Source organism: Leopardus geoffroyi, chromosome B1 (assembly GCF_018350155.1).
Source record: "Leopardus geoffroyi isolate Oge1 chromosome B1, O.geoffroyi_Oge1_pat1.0, whole genome shotgun sequence".
Classification (NCBI taxonomy): Eukaryota; Metazoa; Chordata; class Mammalia; order Carnivora; family Felidae; genus Leopardus; species Leopardus geoffroyi.
The window spans coordinates 173,044,187-173,066,913 of NC_059327.1; the positions used below are offsets into that span (position 1 = coordinate 173,044,187).

Consider the following 22,727-nt stretch of genomic DNA (forward strand, 5'->3'; position numbering starts at 1 on the left):
ATGTTTGAACTTCTGGTTTCTAGAGTTGCAAGAGAATAATTTCTCTTGTTTTAAACTACCGACGTTGTAGTAATTTGTTACAGCAGCCCTTAGAAACTAATACAGACTTACTGTTCAAGATTTTCATTCCCTGTTCAATTCTGTGCAATTGACTTAAACCTCTATTTTGGGACAGATGGATTTGGAGGAACCGAAGGTTTGTTCATTAAAACTTTCCCAGAAAAGAGACGGTTAAATGTTAAGGTTTCCAAGAATGTCTCAATTTCTCTTCCCTGAAAATTAATAGGGAGTGTTGACAAATTTTTAAAGGAAATATTTAAATGAAATAGATGTTGTTAATTCATGTAAAAACATTCTTGTCACTGACAAGCTGAAATATACTGTATCTGCCTAAGAAAAACCAGGCACTTGTTATGTATTTACTTGAATGACAAAAACTCAGAATTTCATAGTAAACACATTTTTTTTTTTTTTCCTTTATAGGAAATATATTGGAGCTATCATGTCTGGAAGTGTGTTTACAACCTAATTTCAACTATTCACTCCCCTCTTTAAATTTTTCTTTTGTGACTCTTCTGAAACCAATAAGAGAAACTCAGACTATTATGGGAATCTTTCTAAATCACTCCAACTTTCAAAACTTCACCAGAATTTGCCAAGGCATCACGAATGAATTTAAAATGTGCTCCTCATGTTTGGCTTGTGAGTCCACAAAACTCATGGATTTTATTTCTCAGGAACAAACATCAAAAGGTAAAAGTAAAGAGAAAGTGATAATAAAATTTGTCAAGGATAAACCATCTTATTCTGTTAAAAAAGTAATAAACCATTCCATTTTAAATCCAATGGTATTGGAACAATCAGCAGTGTGGCTCTTGATGAGTGGCTTGCAGGGCTTTGGGACATTACTTGTTCTTGGTTTACTTTACCAAACCAAAATATCTATTCTTTTTTTTTTTTTTTTAATTTTTTTTTTCAACGTTTATTTTATTTATTTTTGGGACAGAGAGAGAGCATGAACGGGGGAGGGGCAGAGAGAGAGGGAGACACAGAATCAGAAACAGGCTCCAGGCTCTGAGCCATCAGCCCAGAGCCTGACACGGGGCTCGAACTCCCGGACCGCGAGATCGTGACCTGGCTGAAGTCGGACGCTTAACCGACTGCGCCACCCAGGCGCCCCCAAAATATCTATTCTTAAAATACATCAAAATGCCACCATAATTTATGTAATTTGATGGTTAAAAGATTATTTAGCATGCTTTCTTCAAAGGTCTTGAAGTTTTAAAAATTAAAAAAAAGTCTAAGTAAACCTATAGGTTCTCACAGTAGAATCGAACTTTGATTCCTTAAGGAGTCATTGAATCCTTGATACATTTGTACCTAGTCCTATCTAACATTTATCCACTGAATATGAATTGTCTTTTCACTTGTCTAACTATCCAGTGAGCCTCCTGATGCTGGAGACTTTGTCTTTGTTCACTATATTTCTAGATCTTAGCAGAATGCCTAACACTAGATGCTTAATAAATATTTGTTTAAAGAATGAAAAATTAAAAGAATAACTGTATTATGTGTAATGTTTAACTGAATCTCACATCTATTTTGAGAATGAATATATATTATTTAATTAAATCAAATCAACTTGTATCATTGAGAAATTAAATAATTCACTTGTAGTCATAAAATACACTAGTGGCCTCAGGCCCAAGCATCAGATTTATTATTTATACCTATTCAGTGAGATTGCTGCCTGTATCTCTCCATATTGGCATTTTTTCTATCCTTTCAGAATGGGAATGAGATTTCTTGGTATTGACTTTAGATGAAGTATAAAAGAGGTATCTTTTTCTGGGTTCTTATTCAAGTAGTGCTGCAACTATTGCAGGATGCTAGGTCAAATTCACCAGAAAGCAAGTTGGGAAAATACCTTTATGGTGATAGAGAACTAAGAAGTGTTTTAAGGGTTGGTAACTCATAGATGCTACTTCTCTGCCTCCTTGAAATGTCAAACAGTGCATTGATAAATTATTCCAGTTGCTATGGTTGTGTAACATTTTACCTCAAAACTCAGTGGTTTAGAACAACAGCAATCAATTTATTATTTTTCTTTCTTTCTTTCCTTGCATTATTTCTTTCCTTTCCCTTTCTTTCTTCACTGCCCCCCCCCCCCCTTTCCTCTTCTTCTCCTCCTTCTCCTCCTCCTTCTTCTCCTTCTTCTCTGGCTGACCAGGGATTCAAAATGGGCATAACTAGGCATTTCTCGCTTGGAGCATTATAATCTGTCCCACAAATCATCAGGGAAATGTTTGTATTTTCCTTGAGATGCCTCAATTCTATTTCAACCCAAATGTCACCTGGTTTTCACAATCTTAAAATATGTAAGCACTTTAATCATTATTTTTAGTGCAGGGAGCTTCTCATTTCTACTTTGTTTGTAGAGGAAGTAAGGGATTTAGTTTTGAGTAGTGTGTGCTTTCTTACCACGTATTACTATGTTGCAAATAACATTTTCCTAATCTCTTCCTAGTTCTTACCATGAAAGGATCAACGGAAGTGAAGGCAAATGACTTTCATTCACCTTGTCGACATTTTAACTTCACTGTAGCTCCTATAGTTGACCACTTGGAAGAACATAACATTACATGTAATCTTAAAACCCGCACCAGAACATCAGCAATTGTGGAAGAAGATCCAAAGGAGGAAAAGTCTATGAACCATACTTGTAGGATTATGGAATACCTGAATAATTGCACACACATTTCTCTGCACCTAGAAAAGGATGTCAAAAGTATGTATTTAAGGAAGTTAGAGGGAAAGAGAATTGGATACAAACTTAAATAAAGGCTAACACATTAACTTCACTAAAAAATAGTTGAATTTTGCTGATGAAATAGTATGACTGGAAAGAATGTTAGCCCTTTTATCTGTTTATTTTTTGCTTTTCATGGGGTCTAGCAGTACCCAGAGGCTGAGGAGGCATCTGTGGGTTGTGATTTGAGGGGCACTAGAAAGACCTCAGAGTAACTTTGGACATGCCTATTACCTGTGCTTGATGTAACACCACCACACCTAGGTATTAAAGGGTGAAATTTATTTTTAAAGGTAAACATTCATGTACATTGTGATGGCCTGTGAAAACCTTATTTTGAATTGACTTAACATGTTTTCTCCTAAAGTTGAGAATGAGGACTGGATAAAATTGGATTTTTCATGCAAAGCATGGAGATAAGCAGGGTGCAGGTTAGGTACTCTGGGTCACTGGATGGCTCTGAGGGAAAGGTAGGAGTCCAAAAGATAAAACTTACACATATCTTACTTCCCTTTTAAGCTTATTAGCTTCCTAGGTACCCTATTCTGAATTGCCAGAATTGATCCTTTCTGCTAAGCAGTGTGCCCCACTTCACCCATAAAATCTACTTTTGAGAACATTTTATGATATAACCATTTAATAAGTGCCTACTGTATGCCAAGCAATGTGCTAACATTAGGGACACAAAAAATAGATGAATGTAAAGTGGTCAAGCAAGTAAATTCAGGGTGACAGGTGCTATGGTAGAGTAAGTTGCTGTGCTTTTTGATATTTCAGATATATGGAAGCCTTTCATATTGCCTTAGAATGCTTTAAAAGCTTTAATTTTTCAGATATAATTATTTAGAAAATATTATATATATCTTAAAGCAAACACAACTATATAATACATATGCATTTTTAAAGTAAAATATGAGGCTTCAAAGGAATTTCTCTTGTGAGTTAGTCTGCAGAGGTCTACAGCCTCTGCAGTTAGTGGGTATTTCAAGATGTGTGTATAGGGTAAGAGAGAAGATCTGAACAGAGGGGTCAGTTCCCTTGGGTTCAGGAGTGAGATTGGAAGGTAGGCTTTGGAAGGACTGCATAACAATGATGAAATCTGAAAGATAAAGAGGTTTGCATTATAAATATTAAAAACTTATATTTCTTTCAATGTATCCATCTAATTGCTTTTTATATTTTCTAAAACATAAAGGAAAAATAAGCACTTCCATAAGTATGATTTTAAGACAATTTCTTGTGTTAATGAAAAAAATCGATAAATGCTAGTCAAAGTGAAATCATAGTTGACAACTTTTTTGTGTCCATAACTCAGCAAGATAACAGCGGTATACAAGTATGTAGTATTGTATTCTGGAAAAAGTATATCCGTTTGTCATGCGTAGAAGATTTAAAATGCGTTCATATTTTACTCTGCTGTGCAGAGACTAATTTGATCTCCCTTAAAAGCCCTATCTACCAGGGGGTGAAACTAAATTTAGTCCAATCTGGTAAATTTGTCTCTTCAGACTTTTTTCAGATTCCTCTCTGTTCCCCCTTGATCCTTTCCAAGATGACTGCAGGGATGGGGGGTAGGTGGGCAGCATGGGATGTGGGGAGACAAATTCTTCTGCATTTGCACTGGGGCTTTGGTGGGTGTACAGGCAGGCTTGGCCCCAACTGTGGACATTCTGCTATTGTTATATAAAGTTGGTGAATGCGTGGTTCTTTTTTCATAGCTTGATTGGTGCCCAGTGACACCTTGGCCATTGGGCCCAACGTGGCTCTTGCTGGCACTGTAAGTCTTCCATTCTGGTTACCTGCATACTTTTACTTTGCTGAGCAAGGACTGCAAGTTTGCAGCTGAAGGGCTTGGGATGATTTGGTGGGGGGGCAGTTGCTGAGGGCTGTTGTTCCAGTCAACTTTTATCTTTTCTCCATTCAGTCTCTTCTCTAAATAAATGTTGGATGACAATATAATGTACATCTGCCCATGGGGGTGGCCCCTGTGAAAGGGGTACCCATATCATGAACCTGAACCCCACAAGGGCAAACATCCAAGGGTATAAACAAGTTATATGTCCTGCTACCTTGAGTAAGTACTGTGTTTTGTGTGCAAAGAGGAGGGTCCACAGGGTGGCTTGGGAAGTCAGTAGACAGCTATGTCTTGGACATGATGAGGTCACCTTCTGCTATGTCACCGATTCCCAGGTCGGTTGGCCAGTGTCTTTATGGCACCAAAGGAGATGGTGCTAAACTGTTGCTGGCTGGGGACTATCCTTCCCATGAGCCTCATTGTCATTCGAATGAACAAGCTTTTTTTCTGTAGGCTAGGGTAACTATCTAATTAATATGTGCACCTGATCTGATCATTGCAGTGAAAGTCTGTGCGGAAAGGGGAGTCTGACTATTTATCTGCTTTGGCCTCTTCTTATATGCCCCATTCCAACCCTTTCTCTTTGTCTTTCTCTTTCTTCTCCATCTTCCTTACGCTCACTGCATCTTGGTCAATTTGAGGATATAATTTTTGGCTGCTTGGCCCAGGGTCACACCTGTTAATTACAAATGGCCCTGATACTGGGACTCTGCTCTTTGTGGTTTTAGCCTAGTGATAGCAACTACCTGGCAACTACTGCCGGCATAACCTCTAAGTGAAATTGAACCTAGAATTTTGGAGCTAAATGAACCCATGGAAGCTCCCTGGTCAAGTTTCTTCATTTAATACACCCATTTAATATGTCAAGGAAGAAGTCAGGAGAGCCAATGACCCTGTAACAGTGATGGTTAGATATTTAGCTTTTCAGTTAAGGCTAGAATACGTACTAGAATACAACCACACCGCCATATGGCTTCTCTCTGTTGTATCATTTTATTGTATTTTTATGGCACTTTTTTTTCTTTGCAGATTTCACTTGTTCCATGAAGATCACTTGGTATGTTTTAGTTCTAGTCGTTTTTATATTTTTGCTCATCCTCACTCTCCACAAAATACTTGAAAGCCACAGAAGAGTGTGGAAGTGGCAGAGTAAGTATCGAGGAGTAAATCTGTTGTCTGGCACAATTCATTTAGGGTCTCACGTATAGATTTACGTTCTTGAAAAAAAATTTTTTAAGGTTTATTTTTGAGAGAGAGAGACAGAGTTCTAGTGGGGGAGGGGCAGAGAGAGAGGCAGACACAGAATCCGAAGCAGGCTCCAGGCCCTGAGCTGGCAGCACAGAGCCTGACGAGGGGCTCAAACTCATGAACCGCGAGATCATGACCTGAGCTGAAGTCAGACTCCTAACTGACTGAGCCACGCGGGTGTCCCTAGATGTACATTCCTTTTAAAGTTCAGTTTGCCATTTATTGAGCACCCACTGCGTGTCAGTGGCAGTTCTAGGTTACCCAAGGAAAAGAAGCATAAGTGAGACACAGTGTCAGCATTCAAGAAGCTTCATGTGTCTTTCTCTACTCAGACAAGAGAATAAAGGGGAGGCGAAGCGAGGCAGGAGTTCAAAAGGGCTGGAGGTGGAGCAGAGGCTCAGTGGAAGTGAATGCAGAAGAGAGGTAGAAGGGTAGGGAGTGAGGATAAAGAATTTCAGAGTTGGAGATCTTGAGCAGAGTGGCTCTAGGTGATGAGTGTGTGAGTCATTCTTTCATAAGTAGAAGGGTGTCCGTAGATTTTTGGCTGGGCAAAGCTAAAATGTGTGATTGGAAATCAGGCAATAGGGATGATATTAAAAATATTTAATTTGGGGTGCCTGGGTGGCTCATTCAGTTAAGTAGCTGATTCTTGGTTTTGGCTCAGGTCATGATGTCATGGTTGTGAGTTCAAGCCCCACATCAGGCCCTGTGCTGGGTGTGGAGCTTGCTTGGGATTCTCTCCCCTCACCCAGGGCCCCTCCCCTACCCGCTTACACACACACACACACTCTCTCTCTCAAAAAAAAAAAAAAAAATTTAGTATGACTCAGGCATCCAACTATCAGGGTGGACATTGACTGTAAACTGCTCAGGTAGCCCTAATGGTGTGAACTCACACATATATCAACCCTTCGGGTGTGTACCCATGCGTATACTGGCTCTTCTACTGTGTACCTGTGCATACACTGACACTTCCGGGGTATGTCCATGCCTTTACTGGCTGAATATCAGGCCTGAGCAATAGTTTACAATATGAGTAGATGGTCTCTTAAAGACAGTCTAAAATGTATCCTTATGAGAAGAGGCTTTGGAGATAGGTAGACAGAATAGAATATTAGTACTATCACTCATCAGTTATGTGACTTTGAGCAAGGTATTTACTAGATCTAAATGTCCCCTTTTTCCCCTCTGTAAAACAAGAATAATCACCATTACCCCACAGGTAAGGATTGCGTTAAAGAGGTTCTAGAAGAAGTTTATCACAGTGTCTAGTGCATAGTAGTTCTCAATAAGGGAGAGTAGTATTGGGATGGTTGGAGTATTTCCTAAGACTCTTTTTTTTAATTCTTTTAAAGTCTATTTATATATTTTGAGGGAGAGAGAGAGAGAGAGAGAGGGAGGGAGGGAGGGAGGGAGGGAGAGAATGAGTGGAGGAAGGGAAGAGAGAGAGAGAGAAAGAATCCCAGGCAGGCTTCACGTTGTCAGTGCAGAGCCCAACACTTGAACTCACAAACCATGAGATAATGATCTGAGCCGAAACCAACAGTCAGCTGCTTAACCAAACGAGCCACCCAGGCGCCCAAGACTCTTAAATTCTTTGCCAGGCAAGGCTGTGCTGGGCATCTCAGTAGGCAGAACAAATGGTTGCCCCTAGTTTGGGGTGAAGGTACATTAACTCTTTAGGCTATGTATTTGTCACAGGTATTTCTGAAAGCAGTTTTATATCAAGTCTTACCACTGATACTGTAGTATATAAGGCTAATATATAATAATATCATCAACATTGTGTATTTGTAGAATAACCATTTTCAGAGCATTTTCACAAGCTTTTTTTTTTTACTAGCTTCTCAAAGTATGTAAACAGGGTATGTACTATTATTTTCATTTATAGATGAAGAAAACCCTGAGCCTCAGAGAGATTAAATGGTTTTTCCAAAGTTATACAGCTAATAAAATATCAGAATTAATACTTAGGGTTTTCCTAGTTGTTATTGTTTTTTTTTTCTTTTTTGAGAGAGAGAGTGCACGCACACATGTGGGAGAGGGGCAGAGGGAAAAGGAGAAAAAGAATCTTAAGCAGGCTTCCATGCCCAGCGTGGAACCTGATATGGGGCTTGATCTCATGACTGTGAGATCACGACCTGGGGCAAAATCGAGGGTCAGAAGCTTAACCAACTGAGCCAACCAGGCACCCCAGAGGTCTTTCTGGTTTTAAAAATATTATTTTAAATGAACATGTTATTTGCAAATAGTGCATGGTTTTGAGTTTCTTGATCTGCTTTTCCATATAATTGCATATCGGGAAAGAGAGATAGTAGTAGCTAGATAGAGAAAATGTCTAGAAAGAAACCAATAGTGGGGAGTGAAAATCTTATGAACATCTACACAAATGACAGGCTTAGTGACTTTTGAAGGCTTGTCTTACAAATCCAAGCATGTAAAGTAATGAAAAAATATCACACCATTTAGGGCATTAAATATGCATTAAAGGGGCGCCTGGGTGGCTCAGTCCAACGTCTGGCTCTGGATTTCGGCGCAGGTCATAATCTCATGGTTCCTGAGTTCAAGCCCCACGTCGGGCTCTGCACTGATGACGTGGGGCCTGTTCGGGATTCTCTCTGTTTCCTTCTCTCTCTGTGCTCTCTCTCTCAAAATAAATAGACATTAAAAAGTCAATATGCATTAAATATTCTGTACATATCTATGTATATATAATAATGTAAGGAATAATAACATCCTATCCACGACAGCTGGTGCTTTTCCTAGTGGAGAAACTGCTTGCTTTAGAAAGAACCTGTATTTGCTCGTGGAAAAGAACTTAATAAGGAAAGCTCTTAATGTCTCGTGGCTCCCGACCCTGTTGTGAATGGCCCATTTTCCTTGGTAATCCTTTGAGTCAACATGGGGAATATATATTAAGAATGTGGTTGTTTATCACTTAAATATTTAATTTCTGTTCTTGGAATAGGTCATAAATACGAATGTACATTTGTTCTCTTAAAAGGAAAGGATTCTGAGAAACTGCGAACACTGAACGTGCGGGTCATTTCAGGTGAGTTCTATGATGTGCAGACAGAGCATGGCTTTGAAAATCCCAGTCCTTCACCATTCCACTGTAGACCCAAGATCGAATGATCTGAGCTCCTTTAGATTGGCCTTGTATCTGGAAAGAAGGAGCTGTGGGCAAATGAAATCTAGTTTAATATGTCTTACTATCAGGGGACGCTCATGATCAACACTAGCTCCTTACATAATGGAAAGTTTGCCTAATTGGCAAGAAGAAATTCATGTGAGTAGGCAGAGGAGAGAAAGCAATAAGGAATCAGCTTCAGATTTATTTTTAAATGAGACAAGATACTATTATTCCTCAGAATTGCAAGGAGTAATTGCAGAGTGGGCATGGCTTTTGCTAGGGCTTTCACTTAGCAAAGGGTGTCATTGTGTAAAGAGAACTTCTAATAGCCCCAATTAAAAAGTCCCCTGTCCTCTCCTGAGAAACAGAAATGGAATAAGGGAACCCTAATTAGAGCGGCTAAGGGAGCTGTTAGCACAGACGCTGTGGTTCGATCTCCTAATTGTGAAGCCTCCTTCTGAATTCAAGCTGTCAAGTCATATTAAAAAGAAAGAGAGGGAGAATGTGAGATGAGCAAAGTCCTCTCCTTCATCAGGGAGACGTCCTGTCCTCGACTCTTGGAAAACCACAGAATCATGAGTGATATTTCTACAGCTCCTGGCGTATTAGCCAGTGAGCCGGCTGCCTCCTACTTTGTGAGAAGTCAGATAAGGGGAAGCTTCAAGTCTGGTGTATAAACGGTTTTCAAAAATGAAAGGAAACTGAACAAAGCCTCAGGCCCCCGCTGCAACTGCATCGCAGCCACATGCAGATCTGTGCCGAGCATTTCCTGGGAACTGTGCTCCCGAGACTTTTCTTATCTACTTAGATTAGCATGTACTTGGACCCCTAGCTTGAGGGAAACTTGGAATGAATGCATCCAAAGAACTCAATTAAAAAAAAAAATGCAGACTTTCTTTTCTCGGTGTGAGCAGTAAAATACTAACCTATGGCTAATAATAAGCAGTTAGCTTAGTGATCATTTGATACTAACCAAATGTGGGTCAGTGTGGTTTGTGTGGTCAGTGACAATTTTGTTGGATTAATGAAATTAAAATCATAAGGTTGTTTCAGATGCCAAAATTCATTTTTATAGGGAGGAAATGGTATTTCCCCTGTTCTTCCTCTTAGGCGGTTCCCAGGCCTGACGTTCATATACCAGGAATGTTTTAACCCAGTTCTGCGGAGCTTGTCAGGGGCCTTAGGAATCCTGGTTCTCACTCTTTTCAAGTCATAATTTTGAGCCGTGCAGTTTTGTCTGAGAAAAAGTCAGTAGTCCCCCTGCCAACTCATATAATCAGGGGAATCACAAATTTAAAGTACTAGCTAACCACAAGACTAACCTCACAAGTTGTATTTATGAGCCTTTGATTTTCATTCACCAGAGGAAACTGTCTCAGGCATCCGTTCCCTTTAATAGCTCTCATTAAAAATCCTCTAGCTTTATGACCAGGTATATAATATTAATGTTTAGAGCGAGCCAGGGGGTGAAGGCCTTTTTAAAAAAAAAAAAAAAAATCAAGAGTCCTTTTGAGGCTTAGCATCTTAAGGGCTGTTGGGGGAGGGGGGAGGAGAAGCAGATTCTTTCTTGTTATTTATAATCCTTTAGCCTAAATGCAATTTTTCCTCTCCTATTATAAGTTGCTCTTTCTGAGAGAGAAATGGAAAGGAAATAATGTCTCCCTTGAGTGCCGTTTTTAAGGCCTCTCTTTGTAATGATGGATTATAGGCAGCAGTGAGAATGCAAGAAAAAAATGTGCCAGCATGGTTCTCTGGAGAAGCAGTAACATGAGTAAAAAAAAAAAAAAAAAAAAAAAAAAAAACCAGATTATTCAAAGGGAGCAGAGACTACAGTCACATTTGGCAGAGCGGCTTGCCGTCGTGAATGCCTCTCCAGTTGTTCACGTAGTACAAAGTAAGCGTTGTTACACATGTACACACAGAGATAGATAGGCTCACACCCTCAAAAGGATGAGAGAGAAACAGAGAGAGTACCCAGCCCCTGGCATTGCACAGTGCCCGACCCGCTCTGGAGCAAACACTGGGAGAGTAAGCATATCTCATTGCTGTAGAAAGCGATGGCACGCAGAATCAAATCCTAAGCTTTTATGTGTCTCTAATATTTTCTTCCTGGCTTTGAGAAACGGGATGGCTTAGGTTGCCTGTCTTGACATCAATCTACTTTCCATGTTATTCAGTGGATTGTTATCTTGACACAGGTGATGACTCTCTTATTCAGCTTCGGATCCTTGTCCCTGACATAATATCTGGCACGTAGTTTGTGCACAATAAAAGCTTATTAAATCACAGAAACCCTGAGGGGAAATGAGTATGAAGTAGAAAGAGCAGATGAGCAAGAAATGAATCTTGGGGTTTAGGAAAGGTGAAGACAAAGTGAGAGTGATCAGAGGGCACATAATTCTACTTCATTAAAGAACATATAACTCATTCTGCAGCATTGCTAAGGGTATCAAGGAATAATGAAATACATTGACCTTCTTGAAGAAGAAATTTTGAGAACTATGCAAAAGCAACTTTGAAATGTATCCCTAAAACAGTGTGTAAAGGGTTGATCACTGTCGGGAGACCAAAGTCAGGGGCAGGAGCAGTGGCCTAGGACCTGAATCATCAGAGGCAAACAATAGCAATCAACTTGGCTGGGTTGCCAGAAAGGAAACATATTGGAAAACCAGTAGGTAACCCCTAGAAACAACAGACGTGTTAGGCACTCAGAGGCTGCAAAATAGACAAGAGTTAAGGGAGGCCAGGCAGCCAAAAATACAGCCAAAGTCACAGTGGGAGTGGCCTGGTGAGCGTGTCTCTGATCGGATCACTACCACTGAACACTCCCTCCGAGCTTCCAGAGCTACCCGTTGACCATTTCAGCTTTGTATCAAAGCCCCAAGGAGGGTTATCTGGTTGAATGAGTGCAAGCCACAGATTGGTACCCTGGAGCCAGGGAGCAGCAATATCTGCCCTCTGGCCTCCTGCGTCTTTGAGAGCACCCCTGAGATGTCCACATGTTGGATAGCTGATAACTAAATATCTATGACACCAGGTTTCTAGGACTGGAGCTTCTACTCACTCCTGCTGCATAGGCCAGTGAGGTGGCCTATGTCATCTCCCCCTCTGTGGCCATCGAAAATGGTGAAATCTTGGGGTACCTGGGTGGCTCAGTCAGTTGAGGGTCCAATCCGGCTCAGGTCATGATCTCATGGTTCGTGGGATTGAGCCCCGTGTCTGATGCTGAGCTGACAGTACAGAGCCTGCTTGGGATTCTCTCCCCCTGCCAAATAAATAAATAAACATTAAAAAAAAAAAAAAAGAATATGGAGGAATCTTTAAAACTTGAAATTCTTCACCTTCAAATATTCAACCCAAATCTACTGAATACCGACTAAGGGGCATGTGTTATGCTAAGCATTGATGGGAGAGGGGCACAGACCAGCAGTCTCTGCTGTCACAGAGCTGACAGCACAGTTAAGGAAATTCTACCCCTCGGTGCCTTAGGAGAAGGGAAACCCGATTCAACTATAAACATTTATCAGGCAACTTTCACAGACATCATTGTATTTCATTTCACAACAATGTCGCTTTTTTTCCTGATGAGAAAAACTGAAATTAAGAGAGTTTATGTAACTGACTTACAGGCAGTTCCTAGCAGAGTGAGGGTTCAAACTCAATTTTGTCCAGCGGCCTTTCTGGCTCACCACTTACTGACTATGGTGAACTGAGGAGTTGACTCCTGCTGGGTCAAGCCACAGATCACAACTCTCCTTGCGTTTTTATATTTAACACTGGAGACCGAGATGAAACATTTTCTCTACCCTGTATAAGGTTGTAAGAGCTTGTGTGTGACAGTGTGAGTCTCCCTCAAAGTAACATTTCAGCGTTAGTGATATGTTTTTTGCAGTTAATGTGAGTGGGTTCTTAGGGACCATGAAGGAAAGAAAATGGAATTTTACTGTGAAAGAGAATTACTAAATGCCAAAAGTAAGTGGATGACCCAGTAATTTGTATTACCCCCAAATAAAACGAATGGCAATGTAAAATTACAATTTGCAACATGTTTATGGCCAGCATAATAAAGACTAAGCAGCTTTCGATTTCCAGCAGAAAAGAAGATAAATTACTCGTGCCAGATGTCCAACAACCAAGCAAAGTAACATGGAAATTTAATTTTTACTTGCTTAACTGTAGCATTTACGACTCCTCAACTACGGGTTTGGGTTCATAAAACAGTAAAGGTTGCAGCCATCTGGTGGGTTACAGAATAGATCGAATGCAGAAGATGACTCTACATGCGGGAAGAATTTCTTAAGTGTGAGGAATCTATAGGCAGAATAGGATGATTTATCTATTCATCCACTGAATGCCTTTATGTGATAGCCTTTTGTGCTAGGCCTGGAAGAACTGAAGATAAAACACATGCAGATAAACATCTCCATCTTTGCACAAACTTTCCCTGCCTGAACTAGCCACTCCCTGCAGACCTCACCTCCTCCCACTGGCCCTTCCCATCTTGGCTCAGCTAACACTTCCCCAAGGAAGTCGTATTGGACCTTGTAGACCAGGGCAATTCCCTATATCACACATCCTCGTAACGCCACAAATCTCGCTTTGTGGCAATGATCACTATTGTTATTTTATATATTTGTGTTATTGTTTGATTGATGTGGCTCCCATGAGCCAGTTAGCTCCCTGAGGTCAGGGACTCGACCTGATAATATTCATCACAGCATCCCCAGCTTACACTGTAGGTACCCAATACATATTTGTTAAATAAATACAACTCTACATTGGCTATGTTGAAAGAATGGCTGCAGCTGTCTTACAAAGACCTTTCAAAACCTTTTTCCCCCTAAATTATAACTTTTAAACACTTCATCAGTTTCATTCCTTGGAGTGTGAACAAACTGGCAAGTGAGACAATGGCTCAGAGTACTGGCAGCTGTCTGTTCTCTTTAGTTGTTAATTCTAGGTAATTTTGCAGTCATGTATTTTCCCCGTCCTCATTTGATTTTCACACTGGCCAGATTTGGAACAGCTGAGTGGTTTTAGGATCACTGTTAACAATAACAGATGGAGATTTGAACACAGTAGAGAGTTGGCTCCTTGAATAATGGAAATCTATTTTAAGCTACCATAATTGGTTCTATTAGCCCTAAAAAGCAACTAGCTATCTTGGGCTTGCGCAAAAGTGCCAATGTTTTTATGTGATGAAAAGGTCAGAAGGGTGCATAGCGGTGCTGAAGTTCTGCATTCCTAGGGCAATAAGAAGAAATAAGACTGGAAGGTTTTCTCAGAGCCAGATTAGAGAACTGAATAAGAATCACCAAACCATCGGAGAACTTCCGCATCCATCTTGACTACAGTGATCTGTGAAGATTAACTTGCATTCCTTCATTTCTGGAGAAGCTCCTATAAGGAAAGCAAGTATTTTGTGGATAACAGTTTAGACATTATTGCCATTGTCTCCACGGAGTCATGGCCGAATCTCCCAAAGTACAAGGAGGGGAAGAAAGCCCCGAGGTCACCATTTCCAGGATTAGCCATCCGTAGCCCATCCCTGCTGAGCAAAATGTGGTCCTATTAAATTCCAAGCCCTCTCAAGTGGGCTTGTAAAAATATTCTGCTTTGCACTTGGTAGTGCTTTCTATTTTTCAAAGTACATCAGAATACACCGTTATTACCTCCTTTACCCTTACCTTGAGTTTCTTCCTTTTAGCGTCAACCACACTGGCTTTGATGAAGTCACGAGGAAGTTCAGGTGTGAGTATCCACTGCCAGCTGAGGCTGCATGCCTGCTCCACCCACAAGGCAACCCAGGTGCCTCACGTTGGTGACTTTACCTGGTCCAGAGCCTTTCTTCAGGCCTGAAGGCTCAGCCTCCTGCAGTGGTGGCTCACCAAAAAAGATCCATTATGGGGGCGCCTGGGTGGCGCAGTCGGTTAAGCTTCCGACTTCAGCCAGGTCACGATCTCGCGGTCTGTGAGTTCGAGCCCCGCGTCGGGCTCTGGGCTGATGGCTCAGAGCCTGGAGCCTGTTTCCGATTCTGTGTCTCCCTCTCTCTCTGCCCCTCCCCCGTTCATGCTCTGTCTCTCTCTGTCCCCAAAAAAATAAATAAACGTTGAAAAAAAATTAAAAAAAAAAAAGATCCATTATGTAATCCAGCTCACAAAACAGGTTTATAAGAAGGCCAACGTATTGATTCACAATGAGTATTACAACCGAGAGAAAATACGGACCCAAACACTTCGGACAGCTAACACGTGTGCCCTCTCCTCAGACAAAACCATGCTGGGAGTCAAATCACGGCCAAGGCTTGCTTGGTAGGTCTTAAAGCAGATTCCTTTGCCAACACAGCTTGAAAGGCCTTCTTCCCCATTTTAGGGATAGGTTGATGGCTCAGCACTTTTAACATTTAATAGGCTTTGACCTGGGAATGATTTCTGAAGATAATGCTTCTGTTGTGGTTATGAGTTGATTTTATAGGCTAACTCTCAGAGGACAATCTTATTTTCCTTATCTCCAACTTCCTAGGAGGCACCCCAGAATTGACTTCTTGTACAGCTCGTACCCATGCACTTTCATTAAGAAAAATGAGGCACAAAGAAGTTAGATGACATTCTTTCAGTCATTCGACACATATTTTTACCTATTATGTGTCATACTGCAAGGTTGGTTCTGGGGAATATAACTGCATTAAATACAGTCTTTGCACACAAGGAGACAGACAAGTAAGCAATTACAACTAAATTGGATAAATTTACTATCGGGGAAATAGAGGTCACAGAATCATATATGGTACGGATACCTAGTCCTGTTTACTATTCCTCGTTTTGTTTTGGTTTTAGCTATTTTGTCTTTCCAATTTCATAACCAAGGATAGCTGAACCAGTAGCTTTGGAAATATGAATATAAAAAATTGATGGGACAAATTCTCTAAGCAGTGAAGAGATCGTGGCTAGGATGAGGAAGTTTTAGAGGTACCTTTGCTGTGGGAGAAGTACCTTGTCTTTGACATGAAAATCATCAGGAACAAAGGGAAGAAAACACCTTGCAAGTTTCTGTTACTCAGTGGGAATCAAATATTACTTTGGAAGGATGAATTGAAGTTACAAACCAGATGTCATAGATGTAAAGCACTTCTGAAATGTGATAGAAATCTAAAAAAAAAAAGAAGAAGAAGAAAAAGAAAAATATCAGAGACAATGTGGACATTGTCATGGCCAGTGTGACGAGGGTTTATTCAAGAACACAAGGCATGGAGTTTTATTTTTAATCAAAGTTTCTACCACTAGAAATCCATTTTGTTCACTAGATTCAGGAAGGCCAAAACCCATTCTGAGGTTCCTGAAAAAAGTCAAAGAAATGTTTGGTTCAGACCTTTGACAAATTCATGAATAGACTTCTGTGAAGTTTTAAGATATTCCTGACTGCTTCTGCTGCCTTAACTAGTGTTAGTGAATTAATTTTGTTTGAAAGAAACTCTATTTCCCAGTGTAGAACTAGAAAAATATCCCACCCATCTTAGCTATTCTGAAGAAGGCATCAAAATGACATATATTCTACCTTTTTGCCTTTTTATCAATTTTTCAGAAGTTTTCCTATTAGCATATAAGTTACATGTCCTTGGGTACTAGGAGAAACAGAATATAATGTACCACTAGAGAGTTATTTGCAACTCGCTATCATTTTGACAGATAATAGCATTCTGTAGTAAATTACAGTTACACCATATTATACAACATCAGCAAACCAAATGAATGAGCAAATGATGAATAGTTTGGCTTTCTAACCAAAAGAGCTCTGTTAATTTTCTTTGGTAATTAGTTAATTTCATGAATAGGTTCTTTTGATATTTTAATTTTAAAAAGAACCGTTTCCAAATCTCAACTTCTGAATAGTATCAGATGCTTTGTCAAAGATTGTCTAAGCAATTATCTGCATGGCAAGTTCATTCTGAAGTCTTAATGTGCATCAGAATTAACTTGGATGTCTGTAAAATTTCGGGCTCCTGGACCATTTTGAAGGAAGATTGTAATTCAGTAGATTTGGGACAGAGTTCTATTAACTGCATTTTATTTTTTAAAAAACTTTTTTTTTAAGTTTATTTATTTATTTAGATGTGGGGCTCAAACTCATGACCTGACCTGAGCTGAAACCAAGAGTCAGATGCTCAACCAACTGAGCCACCCAGGTGCCTCTAGAACCTTCATTTTATTTTATTTTATTTTATTTTATTTTATTTTATCTATTTACATTTTATTTATTTTTGAGAGAGAGAGAGACACACAGCACAAGTGGGGGATGGGCAGAGAGAGAGGGAGACACAAAATCTGAAGCAGGCTCCAAGTTGTCAGCACAGAGTCCGACGCGGGTCTCAAACTCACAAACCGTGAGATCATGACCTGAGCCGAAGCTGGACGCTCAACCAACTGAGCCACTGAGGTGTCCCTAGAACCTTCATTTTAAATCCAGGTTCTGGTGATTTTCAGGCCAACGCTCTGTTGATCATTTTACTAATTTTCTCTTGTTGTGTGACAAATTACCACAAATTCAGTGGCTTAAAACAACACACCTTTATTATTTCATTTTCTGTGGGTCAGAAATGTGGGCACAGCTTTGCTGGATCTCAGGGTCTCAAGGCTAAAATCAAGATGAAAACTGGCCTGTATTGTCATCTGGAGTCTCTACTTCTAAGCTCATTTAAGTTGTTGGCAAAAGTCATTTTTTGAGTTTTGTTTTGTTTTGTTTTGTTTTGTTTTGCTTTGCTTTGCTTTGAGGTTGTTTACTAATGGCTCTGGCTTCTTACTGGCTGTTTACCAGAAGCTGCTTCAGGACCTAGAGGCCACCTGCAGTCTTCTGCTACCTGACCCTTTCCATAGTTCAGCATGGTGGTTTTCTTCTTTAAGCCTCACAAGAGATCCTCTCTGACCTCAGGGAAGGCCCCATCTCTTTTGTAAGGGCTTTTACCTCATTAGGTCAGCCTCACCCAGAATAGTCTCCCTTTTGAATAACTCAAAATCAACTGATTTGGAATGTTAAATACACCTGCAGAAATTTCATCTTTGCCATATAATGTAACCTACATCCCATTCATGGTCCCGCCCACACTCAAGGGAAGGGGATTAAATGGGGCATTACCCCAGGGGGTGGGAATCTCAGGGACTATCTTAGAGTTCTGCCTACCACACCCACCTCTGAGAAGCACATATTTAGAAAGACAAAAATCACAGATTCAGTGTGAGACAAATGGGGATGATAGAACTAGCCCCATAGATGTGGTTGTTCTTACTGATAATAAGGTAAAAATAAAGGATGCTAACAGGGTCAAGTGCAATGGCCCTTTGAGGAAGAGAGCAAGGAAATGAGAGTTTTGTGTCTGTCTAGGTAAAGACTGGTCTCATTTTCTCACTTTTGTCCTAACCAGTCAGGAAAGCCTTGTCACTTACCTTTTAGAAGGTTAAATACTCTATAAGAAGGAATTCTAGGGACACCTGGGTGGCTCAGTTGGTTGAACATTCAGCTCTTGATTTCAGGTATGAACCCAGGTCATGGGATTGAGTGAGCCCCTCGTTGGGCTCTGCACTGAGTGTGGAGCCTGGTTAAGATTCTATCTCTCTCTCCCTCTGCCCCTCTCCCCTGCTCACATGCCCTCTATCTCTCAAATAATATATACACACACACACACACACACACACACACATATATATATGTATATATATGTATATATATATGCGTATATATATATATTTTTTTTTTTTTTTAAAGGAGGAATTCTAACTTTGGCAGTTATTTTAGCATTGCCACAGGAATGGAAGGGTCGTTAACATCTGTTGAAATGGCTTCAAAAAGGCATCAATTCCTGTTCCTTAAAGAGTAGTTACTACTTTTTAATGTCTCTAATTAAGATCAATAATTTTCTAGAAAAATTTACAAAACCTGATACCAGAAGAAATAGAAAATCTAAACAAAACAATTATCATAGAATAAATAGAAAATTTGTCAGTTATCCCTGAGAAAGTAACAGAAGGAGCAGTTCACAGGGGAATTTTTTACTGATCTCTAAAAAAATAGATATTTCCAATGGTATTTAAACTGTTATTGACCAGGGGCGCCTGGGTGGCGCAGTCGGTTAAGCGTCCGACTTCAGCCAGGTCACGATCTCGCGGTCCGTGAGTTCGAGCCCCGCGTCGGGCTCTGGGCTGATGGCTCAGAGCCTGGAGCCTGTTTCCGATTCTGTGTCTCCCTCTCTCTCTGTCCCTCCCCCGTTCATGCTCTGTCTCTCTCTGTCCCAAAAATAAATAAACGTTGAAAAAAAAAAAAACACTTTAAAAAAAAAAATAAAATAAAATAAACTGTTATTGACCATAGAAAAGAAGGATGCTTCCTAATTCTATTTTTAAATAAACATAGTAATATTTATTATCATTATTATTATTTTAAAATGTTTTTTATTTTTTATTTTTTTAAGTTTATTTATTTTGAGAGAGGGAGAGAGCACACATGGGAGGGGCAGAGAAAGAATGAAAGAGAGGCCCAAGCAGGCTCTGAACTGTGGGGCTTGCCACGGGGCTTGAACTCATGAACCATGAGATCATGACCTGAGCCGAAATCAAGAGTGGGACACTTAACCAACTGAGCCATTAAGGCATCCCAACATTAGTAATATTTAAAACTAAGAAAGATTGTGTCTAAAATGAAATCAGTGGGCAATCTTACTTATGTATTTCTGTGCAAAAATTCTTTTTTTTTTTAATATGAAATTTATTGTCAAATTGGTTTCCATACAACACCCAGTGCTCATCCCAACAGGTGCCCTCCTCAATGCCCATCACCCACTTCCCCTCCCTCCCACCCCCCATCCACCCCCAGTTTATTATCAGTTTTTAAGAGTCTCTTATGGTTTGCCTCCCTCCCTCTCTAACTTTTTTTCCCCCTTCCCCTCCCCCATGGTTTTCTTTTGAATTTCTCAGGATCCACATAAGAATGAAAACATATGGTATCTGTCTTTCTCTGTATGACTTATTTCACTTAGCATAACACTCTCCAGTTCCATCCACGTTGCTACAAAAGGCCATATTTCATTCTTTCTCATTTCTGTGCAAAAATTCTAAACAAATATTAAAAAAATAATCCAGTAGCTCAGTTTAAAAAAAATATGTATATATACATACATAAACACTTCTACTATGATAAAGAGGAGCTTATTCCAAGAATACAGGAACAGTTCGCCATTAGGAGATATCTATTAATGTCACTCATAAAATTTGTTTGGTTATCTCCATACATCCTGAAAAATGCATTTGACACACAATAATGCCCATCCTTCATAAAACTCCTCAAAATAAAATAAATAAGTACTTCCTTAACATGATAAAATATATCTGTCTCAAAAACCCAGAATCATATTTACTAGGAGAAGACTAAAAGCATGCCTAGCTAAAGTCAGAAATTTTCAAGAATGTCCAAGATTTTCACTTTATCTACCACCATCCTCAAAATACTGGCCAACACAATTAGGTAAGAGACAGAAATACCTGGTTAACAAATTGGAAAGGTAAAATGATCACTTTGTGTACCTGGAAAATTTAACAGATTTCTCTTAAAAACATTCTTTAAAAATAAAATTCAATAGGGAAAGGGTACAAAATTAATACAAAAAAATTGATGGCATTCATATATGTAAATACAACCAGTTAGAAGATATACTGCATTTGAAACAGCCATAAAAAGATAAAATAGGAGTAAAATTAATATAAAGAAACATATAAGATCTTTCTAAAGTAAACTTCAGAAAAATGCTCCTGAGAGACATAAAAATGACTTGAACAACAACAAATGGTCTATTATATTCTTGAATTGGAAGATGAATATATAAAGATGCCAATTTTTCCTAAATCATAAACAAGGTCATTTTAATATCCTGATGGAAAATAGGCTGTCAGTAACAGCCAAGAAAAAATTGACATGGAATAAGAAAGAAGAGAAGTATCTGTTTCACCACGGTACTGGTACATAAGTAGAGAAAAATATCTAATGACAAGTTAGAAAGTTTAGGACTTGAGTAAATGATAAAAGGGGCACATCTAATCAGTAGGAAAGAGAAGGACTACTGAATGAAGGGTGTTGTGACAACTGAATAATCATCTAGAGAAAAAAAAATGTGCTTAATCCAGAGTTCACACTACTGCTAGGGTAAATTTCAAAAGCATCAATAATTTTTAAGTAAACATGAAACCATAAAAGTAATAGGAGAAACAACAGTAGAATCCATTTATAACCACAAAGTACTGCTTTCGATCCATGGCACAAAATTCAGTTAAAAGACTGATAAATTTGACTACAAGAATGAACACAGTAAAAACCGTTAGGGAAAAGTTATTTGCAGTTCATCACATACGATAAGCAATTTTTCCTGGTAAATAAGGAAGTTCTAATAATTAATGGAGAAAAGACCATAAACAAGTAGGCAAATGAGTAAAGGATAAAAATGGACTGTTTATAGAAAAGGAACTACAAATGGCTCTTAAATGTATGAAAAGTTGTTTGGCCTCATTTAGAATAAGTTCTTTCAAAAGACTTTTTTTTTTTTAATTTTTTTATTTTGATGTCTACTATGTGCCAATAATGTTGGCCTTCTGGGTATAGGAGACACAGCAGTGAACCAAACAAAGATCTCTGTTGAGCTTACGTTCAGGTGGAAATGAAAATTAAGCTACACTGAAATGCCATTTTAATCTACCAGATTGGTAAAAATCCAGAAGTTTGACATCACCCTCTGGGGCCAGAGGCAGTAGGCGCTCTGCACTCTTATACTTTACTAAGGTAAACCAAGAGGCTAATGTGCTACAACTGCTGTGATACGTAATTTGGCAATGACTATCAAAGTTACAAATGTACAAGCCCTTTGAGCCAGCAATTCTATTTCTAGGGATTTCTCCTATGGATTACTAATATAGGAGAGAAATGACATATATACAATGTTTATTGCTAGTGTGTTTACAATACCAGATTAGACACAATCTGACAGGAAGGTGCTTTGATGATACATCCATACTATGGAATACCAGAAAGTTGTAAAAAAGAATGTGGAAGAATTTATGGGGAAAGATCTCTGAGATAGATCATTACATATACATACATGTGTATAGTATGTTATCATTTACATAAAGATAAAAATAACATATACACACATATGAACATATAAATCTATGTATATGTATCTATATCATCTATCTATCTACAAAAAAAAACTAAAATCTTTGGTTGCCTGTGGCAGAGGAAGGAAAGAAGGGAAAGAATTATGTATGTGATGTGGTAAAAAGTGGCTGTTTGTAGGAAATGGGGTAAAGAGGAAGACATTTTGCCTAATATTCCTCCTTAGTTTATAAAATTTTAATCATGTGACTGTATTCTTTATTCAGAAAATTAAATACAAAAATAAGTCTTATTAAATTTTTTTCTAATTAAAAGAGTATAATTCTGACAGATGGTTTCACAGTATTTCTATTTCGGTAACCTATACCAGTGTTTAATCATCTTCATGGATAAGAAGCATCATATTCTTTTTTTTTTCTATGCATATGGAAATTTTAAAAAATTAAAAAAAATTTCCTTTGATAAGCATCATATTCTTGATTACACTTAAATCTTCCTTTTTGATTTGTCTTCTTAAGAAGCAGCTGCTCAAACTT

The 22,727-nt window shown here is 39.1% G+C and overlaps 1 protein-coding gene across 4 annotated transcripts in view; it reads left to right on the forward strand.

Moving 5' to 3' along the window:
• TMEM156 (transmembrane protein 156) overlaps positions 1–22,727 on the forward strand; it is a 52,600-nt gene that overhangs the window by 25,618 nt on the left and 4,255 nt on the right. The window contains exons 2-6 of one of the 4 annotated variants that reach the window (XM_045475014.1): positions 484–753; positions 2,528–2,788; positions 5,694–5,813; positions 8,881–8,964; positions 15,314–15,356. In XM_045475014.1, coding sequence (XP_045330970.1) covers positions 484–753; positions 2,528–2,788; positions 5,694–5,813; positions 8,881–8,964; positions 15,314–15,356 — 778 coding nt within the window. The remainder of the gene's footprint in view (positions 1–483; positions 754–2,527; positions 2,789–5,693; positions 5,814–8,880; positions 8,965–15,313; positions 15,357–22,727) is intronic. The other 3 variants (XM_045475015.1, XM_045475016.1, XM_045475017.1) reach the window with 3 other exon arrangements.